Source organism: Lepisma saccharinum, chromosome 1 (genome assembly GCF_977018435.1).
Source record: "Lepisma saccharinum chromosome 1, izLepSacc3.1, whole genome shotgun sequence".
Classification (NCBI taxonomy): Eukaryota; Metazoa; Arthropoda; class Insecta; order Zygentoma; family Lepismatidae; genus Lepisma; species Lepisma saccharinum.
In genome coordinates this window covers 127,650,250-127,669,355 of record NC_139229.1, presented here as the reverse complement: position 1 = coordinate 127,669,355, position 19,106 = coordinate 127,650,250, and the positions used below count along the sequence as shown (strand labels likewise).

Below are 19,106 nucleotides of genomic sequence, written 5' to 3'. Positions count from 1 at the left end.
TGCACAGTGTTGCCACACATCTACTCTATGCCACCTTGTCCCTCCGTGCACAACCACCTTTCCACGGTCTCCATATTGAAGTTGCAAAGTACGGCAATAGCGTATCTGCAGTCATGTGACTGAGACTCCGTGTGGAGTAGACGAGCAGAATGACAACTGCGCCCATTGGCTGAAGGTTGAGTGTCATTGGACGAAAACAACTCGCCTGTTATTGATCCCCACCCACGATTGTGGCAGCGGATTCTTTAGTTCTTAGACGTTAACGAAGTAAACGCATGGACTATAAGCTATTAGCTTTTTTTTCATTAATGCTCTGCATGGAAGAGTAACAAAGTCAGACATTTTATCCTAACCTGTTCAAAATGTAACAAGTGGTTCGGATCCCACTTTAAATCCTAGATCCAGTTCCTATCAGCTCACATGTGCGTAAAGTGGACTTAAAACAACAAAAAATATAAAAATCCTCAATGGATTAATTACTACTCTCGAATTGGAAATTTTGTCTAAGTTTAGATGACACTGTGATTATATTTTCATTATACATACATCTATTTTACCTGACATAATTTTGGCACACGTCTATGTCAGTTGGAAGTAAATTATCGTTGTTATAAATTAATAAAACACTGGCTGATATTCTTAAAAAACTTATGTCTTGTACTGAAAAACAACTTGCATCAAGAATTGTCTGTTGATTTTTACCATTACTTTGCTTGCCTACCGATGAGCAATATTAAAGGGATTTTAGAACAAAAATGCCTTAACAATCAGATTCTTCTCTTGGTTGTACAGTACGTACATGAGGCCTCCTGTGTTCTTTTGCTTTTTGTTTTGGATTTATTGAAATGAGTTGCTTTAATTAATATTCTCAACCAGTTTCATTTTCCGTGTGATCATAAATCCCTTTCCATGGGCTTGAATTAGTGGGTTAGGTCATTTAAGTTTGGTATTCTTAGCATCCAGGCGTTTCATGTAGGTTAGAGTAGACTAGTCAAGTTTGTTGCATATTTGTACACTCTCTCTCTTTGCCTGAACGTGTGTGCACACAAAATCTTTAATGCGAAACATGCTTTTAAAAAACTCCAACCTATGACCATGGTAACGGCCGCCAAATATTTACCATATTTATCGAAAATTAAAAATTTCTGCATATTACAAACAAGAATTTAGTTTTCAAAGTTTGCATGCTTATTTAAAACGAATTCCCATCTTTCTCTTTCCCAATCCTCCTGTACATTAAATTTTCAAAAATTATCTTCAATACAGAACTCGAACACGTAAGTTTTTATTACATATATGAATGCTGAGAATTTTTCAAGGATTTAGAGAAAGATTCAAATGTTTGATAAGTTTCAACTAATTTGAAAAATAAAGGTAGATTGTGCAGAACTGTAAAGCTTGGATTTAATGTTATCAGTGTCATTTACGTATTTTCAAATGTTCTTGGAAGTGAAGTGAACATTCTGAATTATTAAGAAAAAGGACGATTAGGTCAGAAAACTACGTAAATATTACGCTCTTACAATGCGGTGTTAAATGTTGATTATACTGGACTAGCCCTGTGACGTCACAGACTGATTTGAAATCGTAATATTTCGGAAACTCATTTAGTTTTTGGCTTCAGATAAATTGAATACACGGACGGGTATATATTATACATAACATGAAATAACAACTAATTTCCCGATGTTATAAACGAGCAATAAGATTTTGTTTCAATATTTTAAAATATAAACACAAAATGTAATACTCTACATTTAATTTTGTGAAGTTTAGTAAATCACTTTATAAGTTTCATGTTTGTCATGGACTAATCGCCTGTTACTTGTTCATAGTCTTATAACTTAGAGTTGCAGTCCAACTGTTTGATGACACTAGTGACTTACACATTAGCTTTTCTACAGCCTACAGTACGCATCCTAATATAGACATTGTTTTTGTTCTGGTGTTTAATATCTGCATATTGCAACACTGTCGTTCTGCACTTTATGTTACTCCACAATGAAGTGATACATTCATTTGACCGGTTACACGTCATCACATGCAAAAACTTCAACCGTTACCATGGATATGGACCCGGGCTGGTGCACAAGTGGTATATTCCATATACTCTTCGCAACATCTTAATTGTCCAGCCTGAATTCGTAAATTTGGCAAAACAGTACATCAGAGTCAACATATAGTAGACAACTTTGCAACAGTTCTTTCTAAAATAAAAAACTTATGTTTTTTTTTAACTTTCACATTCCATGAAGTTTGAAACTGTAAACATAATACATAATTAAACAAAATTGCAAGTTGAAATACATATTTTGAAAAAAAAAAAAATAGGATTCTTCGTTCTGAAAGTGACAATAGGAAAATGCATGTGCAGTTTGAAACACTGAGCAGGTTCTCCCCCACCTTGAGAGAATTGTCCTCACATTTGAATGCAAAGAGGCAAATTTCAGTAAAGATACCTTGCACAATACCGGACGATTCTGCTAAGTGCATATTTTCCTTGATCTGTGGCAAAAAATAGTTCGGAACTCTGCCACATGGTTGTTTTCACCGAGATCAGCATGTTTTACAAAGTTTCAAGTTAGTAATCTCATGGAGCATTGGTTAGATGGTTACCCTGTTTTACTTTTTCGTCAAGAATAAAACATTGTACGTTACCAAGTACGAAGTGTCGTAATAATGTAATCTAAGATTATAATAAATATAGTATTTAATTAAATACTATTTAAAGCAAGCAGTATTTATGCATTCCTCGAGGAATGCTTCTGCTCAGCTGCTTGATTTTTTGTTGGCGCAGTACTCACCACAAGTTCAGCAATGCTTGATGATTGGCAGGATTTTAGGCAATGCCTTTTATTTCATTCAGATGTCATAAGTTATGTTAACACACATTAAGGATGTCATAAGTTATGTTAACACACATTAAGAATTTGTGTGTTATAAATATCTGTTCTTAAAGAGAATGTTGTAATCAAGGGGCCACTGATTCAATACCTGCTGGAGGCACATTGTAAAGTGATTCAGATTCCAGTTCAAACTGTAGGTTCAGTCCCAAGAATCCTATCTGTGCATAAATTGGACTTAAAGCAACAATACAAATATATATACAAACAGTATGCATTGGAAGATTGAGGTGAGGGAATTAACAACAGTCATTAGAAGCAGTGGCGTGGGATTTTTAAAAGTGTTACCGGTTATCAGTAGGACATTTAAGGGAGGAGCCATAAGACTTGGGTGCCTCCCCACCCCCCCCCCCAAATATCTTCCAAGCAGTTCATATAATATTAATCTGGCACGTCTGCAATTCAATACTAGATTTTGGTAAAGTTATTAATCAGGAAAAAAAATGTTGACATAAGGACTGAAGTGAAATCGTAAACATTGGTTGTTGACACAATAATACGTAATTCGATACTTACAGAAACATCGAAGGCTACTTATAGAGCAGATCAATCTGACGACTCTTCTTTGAAAATAGTTATATGATGCTGTGGTCCCGGGTTCGAATCCTTGCTTGGGCATGGACATTTGTGATGTCTATTCATCAATTTCATCATGTCATCACTCATCCCATCTTCGCAAATTAGCCAAAAGTGGCACAAGCAAAGCAAAATCAATCAAATCAAATCAAAAAAGTTCTATGATGCTGTCATAAAGTGAAATTTTTCATTTGAATTTGAATTTTTGGGTGTGTCATGGTCATGGTCCATGTTATCCACACTTTTTTTTCACCCGAAAATAGAGTACATGGCCAACAAAAGAGTTTCGACAACCGCGCACATCCACATAACCACGGATAGTCGTTATACCACGAAACATTGAAATGTCGGTCATATCCAGCATACGACTTGGTTTTTAAATCGTTCAAAATAGGCTTTGGCCTCCCTTTCGCCACAATTTTGCTTTTTTCTGCAAAAGAAGGAACCAAAAGATTGCTTCAAAATATCTTCTATCCCACAATTACACACACTGTTCAGATAGGATGAACTCGCCACCTGGAATACTGAGCAAGCTCCATTCCGCTTGTTAATTAATTGACAATGCCCGAAAACAACATAAAGGCGAAAGACACCACTCACAAAACTCGCACTGCACTGTTCCTCCCGCAATCCGTTGTTTACTTTCGTAACACGTGACGCACCCTCCTTGCCCCCTCCCCTGCCAGCATCGGTGCTTCCCCAATATTTCCTTCGGAACCTGCAAGAAGTCCAGTTCTACTACTGTTGCCATCTTAGTTCTTTTGAAACCAGATTTGCCCAAATGGCAAAACTTTTCATTTCAAATAAGACGTATGTAGAGTAGATGTAGTCTTCATCCGTTTCCTAACTACTCCCACTCCCATGTTTCGCTGAATTCACTGAAATCTCATTTCTGACACCGCTACTATTTCGTATATTTTATGTCCCTTGCTACCTTTAAGGCTTTCCCTTTATAGGATAATCGTGACGATGAGGATGCATGGTGAATTATTGAAATAAAATTATTATTTCTTTGTGTATGTAATTATTAATATTTATAATTATGTAAGTAAAATAATAACAACAAACATTGAAATAACCATTTCTTGCTGAGGATTCGAACCTGCAACACCTGACACTTCAGAGCGTGCTAAGATAACAATCGGGAAATTATGCTTGTAAGTAATGTTTTCACCCAAAAACAGTTCTACCACCTCAAAAACATTGCTTCAATCCGAAATTATCGCATTCCTGCGATAACGTATGTCAATCTCAATCGGCCCTTTCAACAATTATCACAAATTCCTGTAACCGAAATAATATTATGTGTGTGAAATATAGAATTTTAAGGTTGACATTTTTAGAAGGACAGCAGACCCCTTGACCATACCCATCCCTCTCCTTTTCGCTCATGATGTCGAAGAAGGACAAAGAGGACTTTCGTAATCGCTGATATCACTCATAAACAATGAAATACTCCTTTAAATAAAACTAAGTGATCTTTATGTATTCAGATGTGCTGATAACGAATATCGCATCCGTTTTCCTGTATCACCTAAGTTTTTTGCAGAACACCCAAATTTTATAGTTTCAGGTCTCCGCACCCAGCTCCGCTTCCAGCTTAACGTTTGTTTCCTAGCAAATGGATAAGAACTTTTCAGCGACCTTGTGTTTATGACTGGCACTTAATATATAGTGGAGGAAACATCTGGCAGTAGAGAAATTTCCTGTTTCTCTGTTAAAATTTGTTCTTTTGTGGGTTAGTCGAGTCTTAACTTCCTTTCCGATAACTTCGCGAGTAGCTGTATTTTATGTTTGTGTATGTTCGTGAAATTGTGAATGTAATATTGTATAGTGAAGTGAAGTGTAAGTTGTATTTTAACAAAACGATAAGAGCATTCACAATTGTTTTTTTAAAGAAATATATTATAAGTCAATTAATGAGTTCGCCATGTCACGCAAATGTGTGAATAACCTGAACTTGTTTTGTTATGTTTGCGGGGAATTTACTCCGAAGTCACAGAGAAATACTATCATTCCTATAGTGAAAAAAGCATATGAGTTGTATTTTGGAAGTAAAGTAGACGAGGGAAAAAGCTGGGCACCAGGTAAAATTTGTTGTAATTGTTCGAGAACTTTACGTGGTTGGCTTAATGGCACTCACAAATCAATGCCCTTTGGAAACCCTGTAATATGGAAAGAAAGATTATACTACGGATTGTTACTTCTGTTTAACAAACATAGTGGATATAGTTCTAAATCAAAACATTCTATATTTTATCCTGATGTTCCTTCAGCCAAGAAACCTACGAGTCATGATTTTATACCAATTCCTAAGCCTCCTAAAGAATGGACAGTGGATGAAACAGAACCAAGCAGTGCTTCTCCAGATGATGGACCCAGACCCTCATATTCAAACACCGATCCAAATTTTCCTAATCCAAATATACCTCACTTTATTTCCCAATACGAACTAAATGATCTAGTCAGAGACCTCAACCTTTCTAAAGTTCAAGCAGAATTATTAGGTTCTCGTCTCAGAGGGTGGAATTTATTACAAGATGGTGTTAAGGTGTCATATTGGAAACGCCAACAATCACGGACACATTTTTTTTCTGTTAGTAATGAGTTAACTTACTGCAATGATGTAGAAGGCCTTTCGCAAGAATTTGGAAGGAGTCACAACCCAAACGAGTGGAGACTATATTTAGATTCATCTAAGAATAGTTTAAAAGTAGTATTGTTGCATAATGGGAATATATACCCATCAGTACCCCTTGCCTGTTCTTCCACCATGAAAGTATGGATACAATATTAAAAGTGATAAATTATGAAAAATATGGTTGGCAGATATGCGGAGACCTCAAAACGATTGGTATACTGTTAGGCATGCAATCTGCTTTCTTTGCGAATGGGACAGCCGGGCAGAAGATAAACATTACAACATTGTGGATTGGCCCATACGAAAAAACTTATGTCCTAGAGAGAAGTGTGTTAGGAATCACCCTCGACTTGAGAAAGACAAGATTTTGTTACCACCGTTGCATATAAAGTTATGGCTGATGAAAATTTTTGTTAAGGCTTTGGATAAACACTGTGAGGGTTTTGGGTACTTGAGAAAAACATTTCCTAAACTCAGTGATAGTAAGTTAAAAGAAGGCATATTTATTGGGCCGCAAATCTGTGAGATCATTCATGATGACAACTTTGTGGAATTACTAACAGAAAAAGAGAAATGCCCATGGTTAGCTTTCAGACAAGTATGCTGTAATTTTCTTGGAAATGTGAAAGCTGACAACTACAAGGAACTTGTTAAGAACTTGTTGAAGTGTTATCAGCGCATGGGGTGCAATATGTCCTTGAAAATTCAACTTTTTACATTCGCATTTGGACTTTTTCCCCCTTAACTTGGGCACGGTTAGTGACGAATGCGGCGAGAGATTTCACCAGGATATTTCTGTCATGGAGAAACGATATGCAGGAAAATCGGTACAAAACATGTTAGAAGACTATAGTTTGAACCTCAAGGAAGAGGTTTCTGCTGGGAGTTACAAACGGCAGAGTTCAAGAAAGAAATTTTGAAAATGCGAGTAAAAATGTGTTTTTTTTTCTTTTTTTTTGCATGAAATTTGTTCATTGAACAGTCAAAATCGGTCCTATATATATTTTTTAATTTTTTTATATTTCATAGTTATTCACTTCACTTCAATATTTAAACAAACAAAACTAATTTCAAATTTCGATGTATTATTACAAAGGGAATTAAATTTTTATTAAAAACAAAAAATGAAAATCCAGGGAAAACGATAGGTGATACAGCATTTCTACTTTCAGATTTGGATTCAGCGGGGTCGAATTATAAATAATCACCTATTTGGCGATTTAAGTCCACTCATGCACAGTAATGTTAACCGGGACAGTTTAAAGTGGGATCCGAACCACTTGTGCCTCCACCGGGTATCGAACCTGGGATCCCTTGATTACAAGGTGGCGACGCTACCACTGCGCCATCATTCCCCAGTGTGACTGGACATCTTCAGAGTAAGATAGACCCGATTAGGCAACTTAGCTCTTTTCTGTCAATTGAATATGGCAACACTGATCTGTATCCGGTAAGGATCACCGGCAACTGCGGCGGCTAAACAGTCATGCCAATAACCTGCCTCCTCCTCCCGCCGTAACAGTCTTTGCTGCGACGGAAAGTCTTCCTTGGGTGGGCTCAGGGCCCTTTCCTCATGTTGCCTGAGGAGGGTACCGGATCAGTCCTCCTCTTCGCTTTTGCCGGTGTCAGAAAAAATGTCAGCCTGCAATGTTTACTTACGACAATATTACCAGTTTATGTACGTAATAATTAGAGCCCGGAAGTTTGGCAAAATGCCTCTTTTTATCTACTGCATATATTCATAAAATTTTTCCGGATATACGTTTCTTATGTTGTTTCGAATGTTTTAGAAGCCTTTTCATTTTGCCTATTTGGGACCCCACTGCTTATTTTTAATTATAATGCATTTTTTTGCCTTTTTCAATGAAATTTGACCATTTTTTTTTAAAAAAATGTGTATATAAATTATTTATCTCCCAAAAAACGTTGTTGGCACTAATTTTTCTTCCGTTTATTATGTGAATAATTTTCGCCTTATTTAAGTAATATTGAACTCATGCATGTTTCAACATTGCTGAAGGAGAAAAGTGTATTTCATGCTCAGTTAGGATATTGCCTTTCGTTTAACATTTCCTTGTGCATGATTGACTGCTGAAGTGGACAGGTTGATTTCGAACACAAAGAAGATATTTCTGAAATCTCCCTCTCGAACCCGAAAATTTAAGGAAGTTGCATCTGAGCTTAGTTTACCTCCGCAACCAGTCTTGACCAGATGGGGAACCTGGATATCAGCAGCTATATATTATGATAACAACCTTGAAAAAATCAGTAAGGTGATCGATGCTCTTCCAGAAATTGAAGCGGCTCCAATTCGTGACGTGAAAAGAACTCCTGTGCTATTCAAGTTTATTTTTGCACATTATGGTGCATTGCCAGAGACAATTACAATTATAGCATCCATGAAAATCTTCGAGGAATCTATGCAGCAGATGATGGAAGTGCCAGGAGAAAGGGATCAGCTGTTGCGGAAAAGTGCAAACGGGTAGTGAGTGCAAATGAGGATTTGAAACAGTTGAAAAAAAAATTGTGATATTCTAAAAGTTGAAAATGCTGTTACCGAAATGAGTCCAGCTACATTAGCTTGTTTTATGTATGCTCCAATAACGTCTGGGGAAGTAGAAAGATCATTTTCTATTATGAAAAACATTGTCTCTGACAGACGACTATCAATGAATTATGAGAACTTAAAAAAACACCTTGTAGTTATGTGCAATCAAGACGGAGAAAATTGAAATGCTCTTCCCAATGTAGATTTTAACATGTTGCCAGAAATTATAGATGAAAGTAAGCGACTTCCAAATGTGCCTTTTTTCGGTTTATTTTGCCTTTTTTTTCATTTTTAGTGCCTATTTTCCACATTATAAATGCCTTTTTGCCTGCCTATTTTAACGAAAATAAATGCCTGAACTTCCGGGCTCTAGTAATAATATTTTAAGACAGGTTCTTTAATTCTTTATATTTTGGTGTTAGCTGCGGTAACAGCAGCTACATGCACGCCACGCTTCTGTTACAAAGGAACGAACAAAACATATCCAATCTTAGCAATATGAACTCATTAAACTCTCCCCTTCATTTACAGTAATGCACTACATCAGTGCTTAATATAATTGTGTGTGTGTGTGTGTGTGAGTATATAGAAATAATAAATATTTTAGGTGGTAGTGAAGAGCACAAACAATACATATCTTAAATAACATTACATACATCATCCTGAATACATGTATGTGATATGCAAATTAGTCATAATGTGTGTGTTAACACAACTTATGAAGAAGGGCTAAAAGAAAAAAGTTTTAACCTTAAATCCTGGCAATCAACAGCTTCTAAGGAAAAAAAAATGTGCAGTGTGTGCAACGGATAAATTTTGAAATGTTCTAATATCAACGGTCTTTGTTCAGCTAAAAAAAAAAAAGAAAAGGTGGGCGTGGGATTTGAACACGCGACCTTTCATGCTTGAAGAAAAATACGGATAGCAACATCTAACCAACTACCCCATATTACTAACATCAAACCTTAAAAAACATCACCTTCCTGTGTTCCAAGCACATTTTCTCCACAAGTTGTGAAAAATATTATTTTTTGAGAACTGTTCCATATTATGCAGGGTATTGTAAATAAAATGTGTAAATTCCTCATAAATTTGCTTCTTTCCGCTCAAACTTAACAGTGATTGCGTCCAGGTAGAGAAAAACTCTATTCAGTGTTTCAAACCTCTCAGATTTCAAGTTGAGCAAGCACAATCGTAAAAATTCCTTAAGGTTGTGTATCCAATTTACTATTTCTGCTTGATTGTGCATTATAAAAGCAGTTTATAGTTTATAAATTCATGGAATGTGCGAAATTGGAAACCTTTCATCGCAGCATTTTTCGTCTAGTTCAGGGACCAACTCAACAAAGTTGGCTACTCTCAGTTGGTGCTGAAGTGCAATGTTGCTAAGTTTACAAATTCGGGACTTGGAATTCTTTCGAGGCACTCAAATAAGATGTTGCGAAGAGTACATCTTCATAGAACATAAAAAAAATAAATATAGAATAAAAAATATCCTGTGAAAACAATGTCTGGCAATCTTAGGAAAAAGTGACTGTGTGTACTAGTAGGACACATAATAAAAAAAGTTTTAAAATTTTTAAGATATGTTTAAAATTGTTGAATCTCAATTTATTCTCAGTTTTAGGGAATAGATGACAAATATAAACTGGTGACATTTAAGCTCAATGGTTAAAGCAAATATTTGGTATATTTCCTGACTTCCAGCCCACAAACACATACATTAAATGTAAATTTAGTTTCAACCCAGGTAAATTCAAAAGTAACTGTATTTGAACATTTATTGTTAATTAAACTAAACTCCTTGGTCAACAGCCTTTGAAGGCCATGGCCTGCCAAACAGCTTTTCATTGTTGGTTAAGAACAGAAAGCATCCTATGTTTCACAAAGATTTTGACCCAAGTGAATGAAAATTAGTTCTGGTAAAATTCGATTGATCCTCGAGTAGTGCATAATTATTTGTTCCAATTATCTTAGGAAGTTTTTTTACAACGATGTTTTAGCCATTTATTGACTTTGAAGTATAAATCTATATCTCACTTTATAATGAACTTGTTGAAAAACACTATAGCTGCAATATTGCAACAACAATGAGAATGGATGATAAACTGATAAAATACACAAAGGTTTCTGGACAATAGTGTTATTTTTGGTTGTATTAAAATCTACTGCCCAACTGCACTGAGTTCTATTTGGATTAAATAAGAACCATATATGGTAATCTAAATTAAACATTATTTCTAATAAAATAATATTATCTTTACTAAATAATGTTCTGTATACATGCATAAAAACACCCGTCTTTAATTGGGTTTAATAAACCCCATACGAAAATATAAATAATATCAAAATAAATACATGAATATTGTTACAAATTAATTAAAATTTCACAAAGCGATACCCATAAAACTACATTTAATGAAGCACTTAGTCATACACATAATAATAATATGGAATGTCAATACTGAATACAACTCTATTCAAAGAAGTCATCTTAAATGATATAAAAATACCAAAAAATATATCTTTTCACCCTTACCTATCTTTGCAAATATACTTAACAAATACATAATAATAATAAATATGGTTAATATCAAAATAACAGATCAAAGAGTAACACATTTATAACAATAATTTTTGCAGGACATTGTGTATGTCCATTGTCTAAGATTGTGATAGGAATATTTTAGAGTTAATTCACGATGTTTACAAAAGCTCCAGTTCCAATATTAACGTATGTGCCTGTCAAGGGGACTGTAGTTGTTGTTGCCTGCCCAGGACTGCCACTTGTCCATGTCACCTGAGCCACTTGTCCCACTGGAAGACCCTGGATGCTCTGAACCGGAAGAGCATGCAGTTCGGATACTGTTACACCTTGAGTGCCTAATAATGAAGAGGTTTCTGTGTCATTTGATGTCTGGGATGTTTCGACCGTCAGCTGCTGAGAAACACTTGGGAATTGCGCATGGATTTCTATATTCTGAGTTCCTGCCTCTTGAGATGCCTGAAGCTGGTGAATATTCTGTGGCAGAGTTGTAACTTCATGCGATGTTGCTTCTTGCACAAATTGTATTTCTTGCACGGGTTGATTGTGGCTGTCTAGGATATGCTGTTCTACTTTTGCTTTGCGATCAAATCCTAAATTGCACATGGAGCACTTGTAAGGTTTTATGCCAGAATGTGTGCGAACATGGGCAAGACAATTTGATTGGTTTGTGAATGCTTTATGGCAAATTCCACAATGGAATGGTTTTTCGCCAGTATGGACACGCATGTGGACTTTGTAGTCATCCTTCCGAGAGAACTGCTTATTGCAATACTGACAAACATGGGGCTTTACTCCAGAATGTATTTTTAGGTGTCTTTCCAGCCTGGATTTTACAGCAAACGATTTTGTGCAGGAAGAACACTTGTGAGGTTTGTCTCCGGTGTGACTTTTGATATGCACCTTCATGTCCTTCTTCCTGGTAAATGTCCGGCTACAGAAACTGCAGCTGTAAGGTTTCTCACCGGTATGTATACGTGCATGTTCTTCGAAGTAATATTTATCTGTGAAGGACTTTCCACAATGATCACAACGGTACGGACGGTCACCTGTGTGTTTCATGGAATGCACCTTCAGAGCACTTCGAGTCCGGAAAGACCTTTTACAGATCTCACAAGCAAAAGGCTTCTCTCCAATATGAATGAGCATATGCTCCACCCTGTGACTGAACGCTGTAAAGCATTTCCCACACACTGGACACGAATAATTCTTGCTTCCACTTCTAACTTTCTTCATTTTCAACTTCTTGTTCTTTTTTAAATTTGAAGATGGCTGCATGTTAAACTCACTGCTTACAACCTCACTATTGTTTACTACGAGTACAAAATTATTCCCAGATTGGTTTCCTCTGGAATTTTCCTTGTCATTCTCCTCAACGCCTTGTACTTGGTCCATCCGTTCAGGTGGACGCTGGCATGCAGCGGTCCTATCAAACTTCACAGTGATGTCATCACGGATGAGTTCTAATTTGTATTCCAATGTGTCATAATCCACAACGAGACTAAAGCATTGCCTGCAAATTGTCTCACTATGCAAATGTATTGTACAGAGAGATCTGCTTAATATTTGTCCAACCTTTTCAAAAACAGATGCCCTAGATTCCTCAGTTCTCAAAGCTTTCAATCTAGTAAATATATTATATGTCTCATCTGCATTTGGTGTGAGACCACTGTTGCATATCAAGCAGTGAGCATTTGTAACCTGGAAAATATTAATAATTATTATATATTATCTTAAAACTGATGACATTTGTGTACATAGAATGGATACAAAATAATTCCAACTGGGGGAGGGGGCAATTCCAGTAACCTTTTCGAAGCATTGTGATGATAACGGTTCCGATTGTTTTATGATTTCTCCTAGCACAAAGACTAATTATCGTAGAATTTTGGAAATCATTGTCACATGAAATTTGAACCTTTCTTAAAAGTAATGAACACTCGAAAAAATGTTATTTATGTTGAAAAAAAACAACTTGAAAATCACCTTACGGACTTCTCATGGACAAGATATTCTCCGTCGACAAGAGACAGTAAATATCGTAGAAGCGTGGGAATGAATGTAGAAGTAAATTGGAACTTTAGTAGAATGCATTTAGGGACTTTATTTTAATGCTAAGGGAACCTAACCTAACCACGAAATCATATATTGAACAAAACCTTAAGTAATCGCTAAAACTCCGCAGTATGTGTTACCAAACGTACATCGAAATCGAACGATGTAAAAATTGCATTCGTAGCATGATGAAATTGCAATAAAACAAAAGGAACTTGGGCCCAAATGAGTAATGGGATACATTAATCTGGACTCTATTTTCCAATATCGGATAATATAGGCATATTGCTTTGTTGGTGAAATTGCTGATAAATTTACTGATCCAATATACCTATAAATAGCCAAAAACTAGTGCAAAAATTCCACTATTTTGTCATTATTTTTATGAATGTAAATGTATAATTCATACATCCTTTTTTTGTAATGCAAATATCTAATATACAGTTTCTTTTTAAAAGTAAATCCTATAAAAGTCATCTGGTTACATCAGGATGTACAAAAATAATTTTTGATTTTTAAAAAAAATTAAATCACAGTGTATGACTCTCAGTAGGTGAGGTGGCGGCGAATATTGAAGAGGTTTTCTCGGGCAATCAGCCAGGTGATTTCTGATATTCTTCCGATTGCCCAAGAAAACCTCTTCACAAATATATATGTTTGTTTCTCAATCTTTAAGGTAATTTCTGTTTACATGTACTTCTTTTCATGTAATATATTCACATCAAAACACAGTGAAAGGGTATTTTTTTTTCTTAATCTGTGGTTAATTTGGAGAACAGCATGTATTATGTTGTCTTACTTTCCCTGAAATTGACAAATTTCTTTTTTGGTAATTTAAAAGCTGCTTATGGCAGAAGACTGCCTGCAGAACTGTAACTTAAAATAAAGATATTAATCTTATAATGCTATCAACACATTCTTTTGCAGTATTTGTAGCTGAATTTTGTCATTTTTTAAAAAAAATATATCCAAGCAGATATCGCTGTCACCATTGGTGGGAGCTGATCGACTACCAAGTGGGAGCCCCAAAATTCCGGTGTTGACAACAAAATCATGTTGTAGTTCATCAAAAGAAAAGGGACACTATCAACCTTTATCTTCAAATACAGACAAGTAAAATTTCACTCAAAGTAAACTAGATTGCACCATCTAAAGAGAAAATACAGAGTAATGAATATTTTAGGCTCAAAATGTAGTTCTTTGTTTAAAAGAAATCTCTCTCTTTGAATGAAATATAACACAATAAAACTTAATGAAAAGTTATGTGAAAATTGTGGTTCAGCCAGGAATCGAACATCAAACATGTCAATGGTCTACAACTGAGCTAGCAAGTTAACTTCTGGCCTGCCCACAATTTCCACAACTTGATATCTGTGTAACTTTTAATGTCCACTCTGGATATAATAAACATACCAACAAACACGTTACACATAATTACACACACACACAAACATTTATCAAACTTGTGGGATGTTAAGGAAAAATACCTCATTTTCACATGACTTCTCTCCTTCAACAGATTTGTTGCTTTCAATTGAAATTGGTATGTTAAGAGAATCACTTGTAGTTATAGTTGTCAATATTATGCCATCAGCTTGAGAAATTGCTATTGTTTCATGCAATCCATATGAGTGTTCCATTATGGCATGGACTGGAAAAGAATAAAATTTTATCAGCTCATCTTCCTACATGCTTAATTTTTAACACACACATACACCACACATAAAGGGGTGATAACAGGAAGTGACGACAGGAAATTGAACATCAAGTTAGAATTAAATATCCACTCTGAATAGTATGGGAATAAAAAATAAATGTGAAGAAGAATAGATAACTAGCTAGATATCAGAAGAAAATTAAGGAATATATATTGTAGTGTGTTCAGCAACATTTTCCTACGATGTAAGTGTAGTTATCATGTACATATTTCTCTACATCGGGCATAGGTGATTGTCTTTAAAGTGTAATTTCTGTAACATTACGTTATCATAACAGCTCCTGAAAAATACTATGGTATATATTCACAGATTATGATAAACTTCTCCCAGGTACTTCTTTCTTTAGCATGAATAGTTATTCTCAGAGTGATGCAAGTTATTCTGCATTCCTAAGGATTCTTGAAGGTGCCATTTCATTTTTTTTCACTCAAATAATCTCAATTTTCGACATATTGAGTAATTCTTGTTTGTTCGTTTTCGTTTGCGTTACATGCAATATGGCAGAGAAATCTTGACTAGTGTTGTCCATGATCAGTGGTTATGCAGTGTTGCAACCTTCTTCATTGAAAAATACCTACTTTCGTGTTACTTATTTTGTATTTTTGGCTAGACTCTACTTTACATCCTTATTGCCTTTTTGTGGTAACCGATGGGAGTTAACAACACTGCTCGTCTTTGTGTCCACGTTGTGAATGCGTGTGCTTTGCTCGTTTGCATTCTGTGTGGTGATTGCTTCTTTGCGTTCGCGGTGTGTTGTGCGTGTGTATGGTGCATGAAAAAGAACAGGTTCCAAAAACTTGTAGATAGTGTAAAATACGTTTATCCCCAGTAATAATTTAGTGCATCATTCAAAACGGTGCTTGCAGACAGCCGGCATCTCTTCGGGTAAGTACCTTTTTCTTTTTACACTTTCTGTTCACAATAGCCTCACTAAACATTCATGGGTAGCCCCATGAACCATTCACGTTAGCCCCACAAACCATTCACGTTAACTCCAAAAACCATGCACGGGTAGCCCCACGAACCATTCACAGGGACGAGGTATGCATACGAGGTTAGGTTAGGCCTGTTAGGCTAGGTTCCATTAGCACTCATTTCACCCCGAAATATGTGCATCATCATCGAAAAATTTCCTCAGTACGTTCAATTACGCATATCCGGACAACATCGGTTTTTATCGATTTCCTCCTCCAGGTAATTTTTCCTCGCTTTCGGATTTACGTTGTTGAATTCCTTATGCAATAAGCTTTTCAACGATATATGACATGTATTCCTTAGGAAAAGGACATAAAGTAGAATCCGATTGTTTTCAAATTCTCTTAGCAAAGAGACTATCGTAGGAATTTTGGAAATCATTGTCACACGAAATTTGAACCTTCCTTAAAATAGTGTGCACTGTTTGGATTAAAAAAAAAAAAGTTATTTATGTTTAAAAAGAAAAATTTCCTTATGCAAGCATGCATGCTTCCCATGGACTATGTTTTTTCCGTTGACAATCGACTGAAGTATCATAGACTAGTTGGAATGAATGTAGAAGTAAATCGGAACCTTAGTAGAATGCATTTAGGGAATTTATTTTAATGCTAAGGGAACCAAACGTTACCTGCCTAACCTAACCACGAAAGCATGTAACAGTAAACTTCTCATATCGGACAAACGGATTTCTTCAAATTTTCAGGAGATATTACGTACCGAATGCAGTTTCTTTATACTTGTGGAAGTTCGGGGAAGTGTTTTCTCGCATTGTTCATTGATTTTTGCCAGTAAATCATCTATTTTTCCGATATAAATGTGTGACCGATGCATGAAAGCTCTTGCATCTATTTACTTCCAGATGGATGTAGCCTGTATGTGATGACATAATCCTGGTCAGTGTTTCCAAACACATGTTTTTGTAACTGAAGAAGGTACGTTTCCACAAATGGTTTGTGTCAATGGTTCGTGGGGCTATGCGAGAATGGTGTGTGGGGCTACGCATACCTATTTCTTTCTAAACCCATTTTTAACTATTGTAACCTAAACGTGACCCTACCTAACCTAACCTTACCGGAAATGGTTCGTGGGGCTATGCATCAATGGTTGGTTTGTGGGGCTACGTAGGTATTTTTGGGTGCAGTGGGGTGGAAACACTGCATGCCGAGTGCGGTAGTGAAACTGTGACCGCCATTTTGCGTGTTACCGAAGGCAAAAAGAAACAAAGAAAACTTACTCGATATGTCGCAAATAGAGCTCATTTCCGTGAAATAAGCGAAATGCCACCTTCAGCAATGTTTCTCAATGCAGAATACGTAAGTACGAATATTCAAATCAAATGAACTAGCAGATTTCAGCCGTTTGTCCGCTACGAGAAATTTACCAAAAATTGTATTCGTAGCATGATGATATCGCAATAAAACAAATAAAAGGAACTTGGACCGAAAATTTTACCCATATATTTGCTTGTGAAACAAAAAATGGTAAATATGCGATATCGCCCGGACGGATTTCTTCAAATTTACAGGAGAAAGTACTTACTGAAATGAGTTTCTTTAGCATTCTGGACGTTCTTGGAGGTATTTTCTTTCACGGAAAGTAAAAGCTTCGTAGTTTAATGCTGCCGAACAAGAATTAATCACTTTTTACGTAAGAAATTGGCATTCCTGCCACATTATGCCGTTGTTTCCATTGTGTGCGTGCAGACGGCGATAGCGTTGAAAGTCACGCGATCTCTGTAGTGTTTCCAAACGTGCCTTCCTTTTACGAAAATTTCTATTTTCGGTTACCCCCCACCCCCTATACGCCTTCATGGCGTGGTGCTAAGCACAGGGGAACACTTTACTTTTTTACTTTTACTTTTTTTTCTTTTTTCGATGAATTTAGGGGTGAAATGAGTGCTAATGGAACCTAACCTAACAGGCCTAACCTATCCTTGTGTGAATGGTTTGTGGGGCTAGCCATGGATGGTTTTTGGGGCTAACGTCAATGGTTTGTGGGGCTACCCATGGATAGATTTTGGGGCTAACGTCAATGGTTTGTGGGGCTACACGTGGATGGTTTTTTGGGGCTAACGTGCATTGTTTGTGGAGGTAAACATGAAAAAAAAATCTAAGTAGTGCATAATTTTCCGTCATGCAGGTTTGAAACACTGCTTGTGCACTGAAAATCGACAAAACACAAGCTGGCGCATCATGACGCACGATGATCCATTACGAGTGCACGCCATATTGTCTATTACAGGAGCGGAACAAGTAATATGAAAAGTTTACAGTATTTTATGGAAAAAGGCATAACTTCACCTTAAAGAATGTTCCGCAAGGCAAAATAGGTAAGTACCAGTGGTAAAATTAAGGAAATAAATGAGTGAAAGGTGTCCGGGCGTTATCGCATATTTACCCAAAAAATTTCGCGAAAATCGACAGTTTCCATTCCGAAAACTAACGCCTTATTTTAGCTTCTTTTGCAATTTCTAGACGTTTCCGACAACTTTTAACTTCAGATTTGTGATTAGGAGGCCTCAATTAGTGAGTATGCCAAATATGAAGAAAATCGGAGAGGGGTCCGGTCATCTTCAGTCGTTCCTAAAAGGTAACACCAAGTTTGAATACGGAATTTAGTGCAATAACAAGTAGCAAGATAAACCCACTTTCATGGCTTTCTCAAATGCACAACTAACACTTAGTACAAAGAGAAGACCGTTATTATTATTATTTTATTTAATTCAGTTTTAGACACACTTTGAACATAGACCAATGTATAATGTACCTTAATCTATGCTTTGACTGATAGCAGCTAATAACAAAACACAAGGTTTAATGAAGCATAATAACAGTGAAGGTAATGTCTATTCAGTATGTCCTCTACACAGAACTTACAACATAAAACGTTTTTTTTAAATAATTACCTCTATAATCAAAATGAACAATTCACCCTTTCCTCAGTGTCAGTAAAATAAAATAAAAAATAAAACATAAGTTACTTTAACGTTATTTGCGGGACCTTTTGTTGGTCCAAATTCCAAATCCATAGACATACTACTCCAATAACATACAGCATTGCCAACTAATCTAACAAAAACTGAGTAATTTATACACCATAACATTACTATTCGTCACTCTCTTTTATGAAGATTAAAAATCGATTT

At 36.1% G+C, this 19,106-nt stretch overlaps 1 protein-coding gene across 2 annotated transcripts; it reads right to left on the bottom strand.

Annotated features, from left to right (window-relative positions):
- Positions 1–10,893: 10,893 nt before the first annotated feature.
- Positions 10,894–19,003, bottom strand: LOC146001005 (uncharacterized). Of its 2 annotated transcripts, none has more exons than XM_083138413.1 (3): positions 18,867–19,003; positions 14,756–14,919; positions 10,894–12,914 (listed from the first exon to the last, which is right to left on the bottom strand). In XM_083138413.1, the coding sequence occupies exons 2-3, from the start codon at positions 14,906–14,908 to the stop codon at positions 11,361–11,363; spliced, it is 1,707 nt and encodes a 568-aa protein (XP_082994539.1). In that variant the 5' UTR covers positions 14,909–14,919; positions 18,867–19,003; the 3' UTR covers positions 10,894–11,360. The 2 variants fall into 2 exon arrangements, with proteins under 2 accessions (XP_082994539.1, XP_082994540.1); XM_083138414.1 differs by lacking the exon at positions 18,867–19,003 and adding an exon at positions 18,728–18,806.
- Positions 19,004–19,106: the final 103 nt, after the last annotated feature.

Excerpts from the sequence above, each read along its gene's own strand:
- LOC146001005 (XM_083138413.1), bottom strand. The coding sequence starts at position 14,908 with ATGGAACACTCATATGGATTGCATGAAACAATAGCAATTTCTCAAGCT. Across the intron at positions 12,915-14,755 it reads AGAAGTCATGTGAAAATGAG|GTTACAAATGCTCACTGCTT; the intron begins GTATTTTTCCTT and ends AATATTTTCCAG.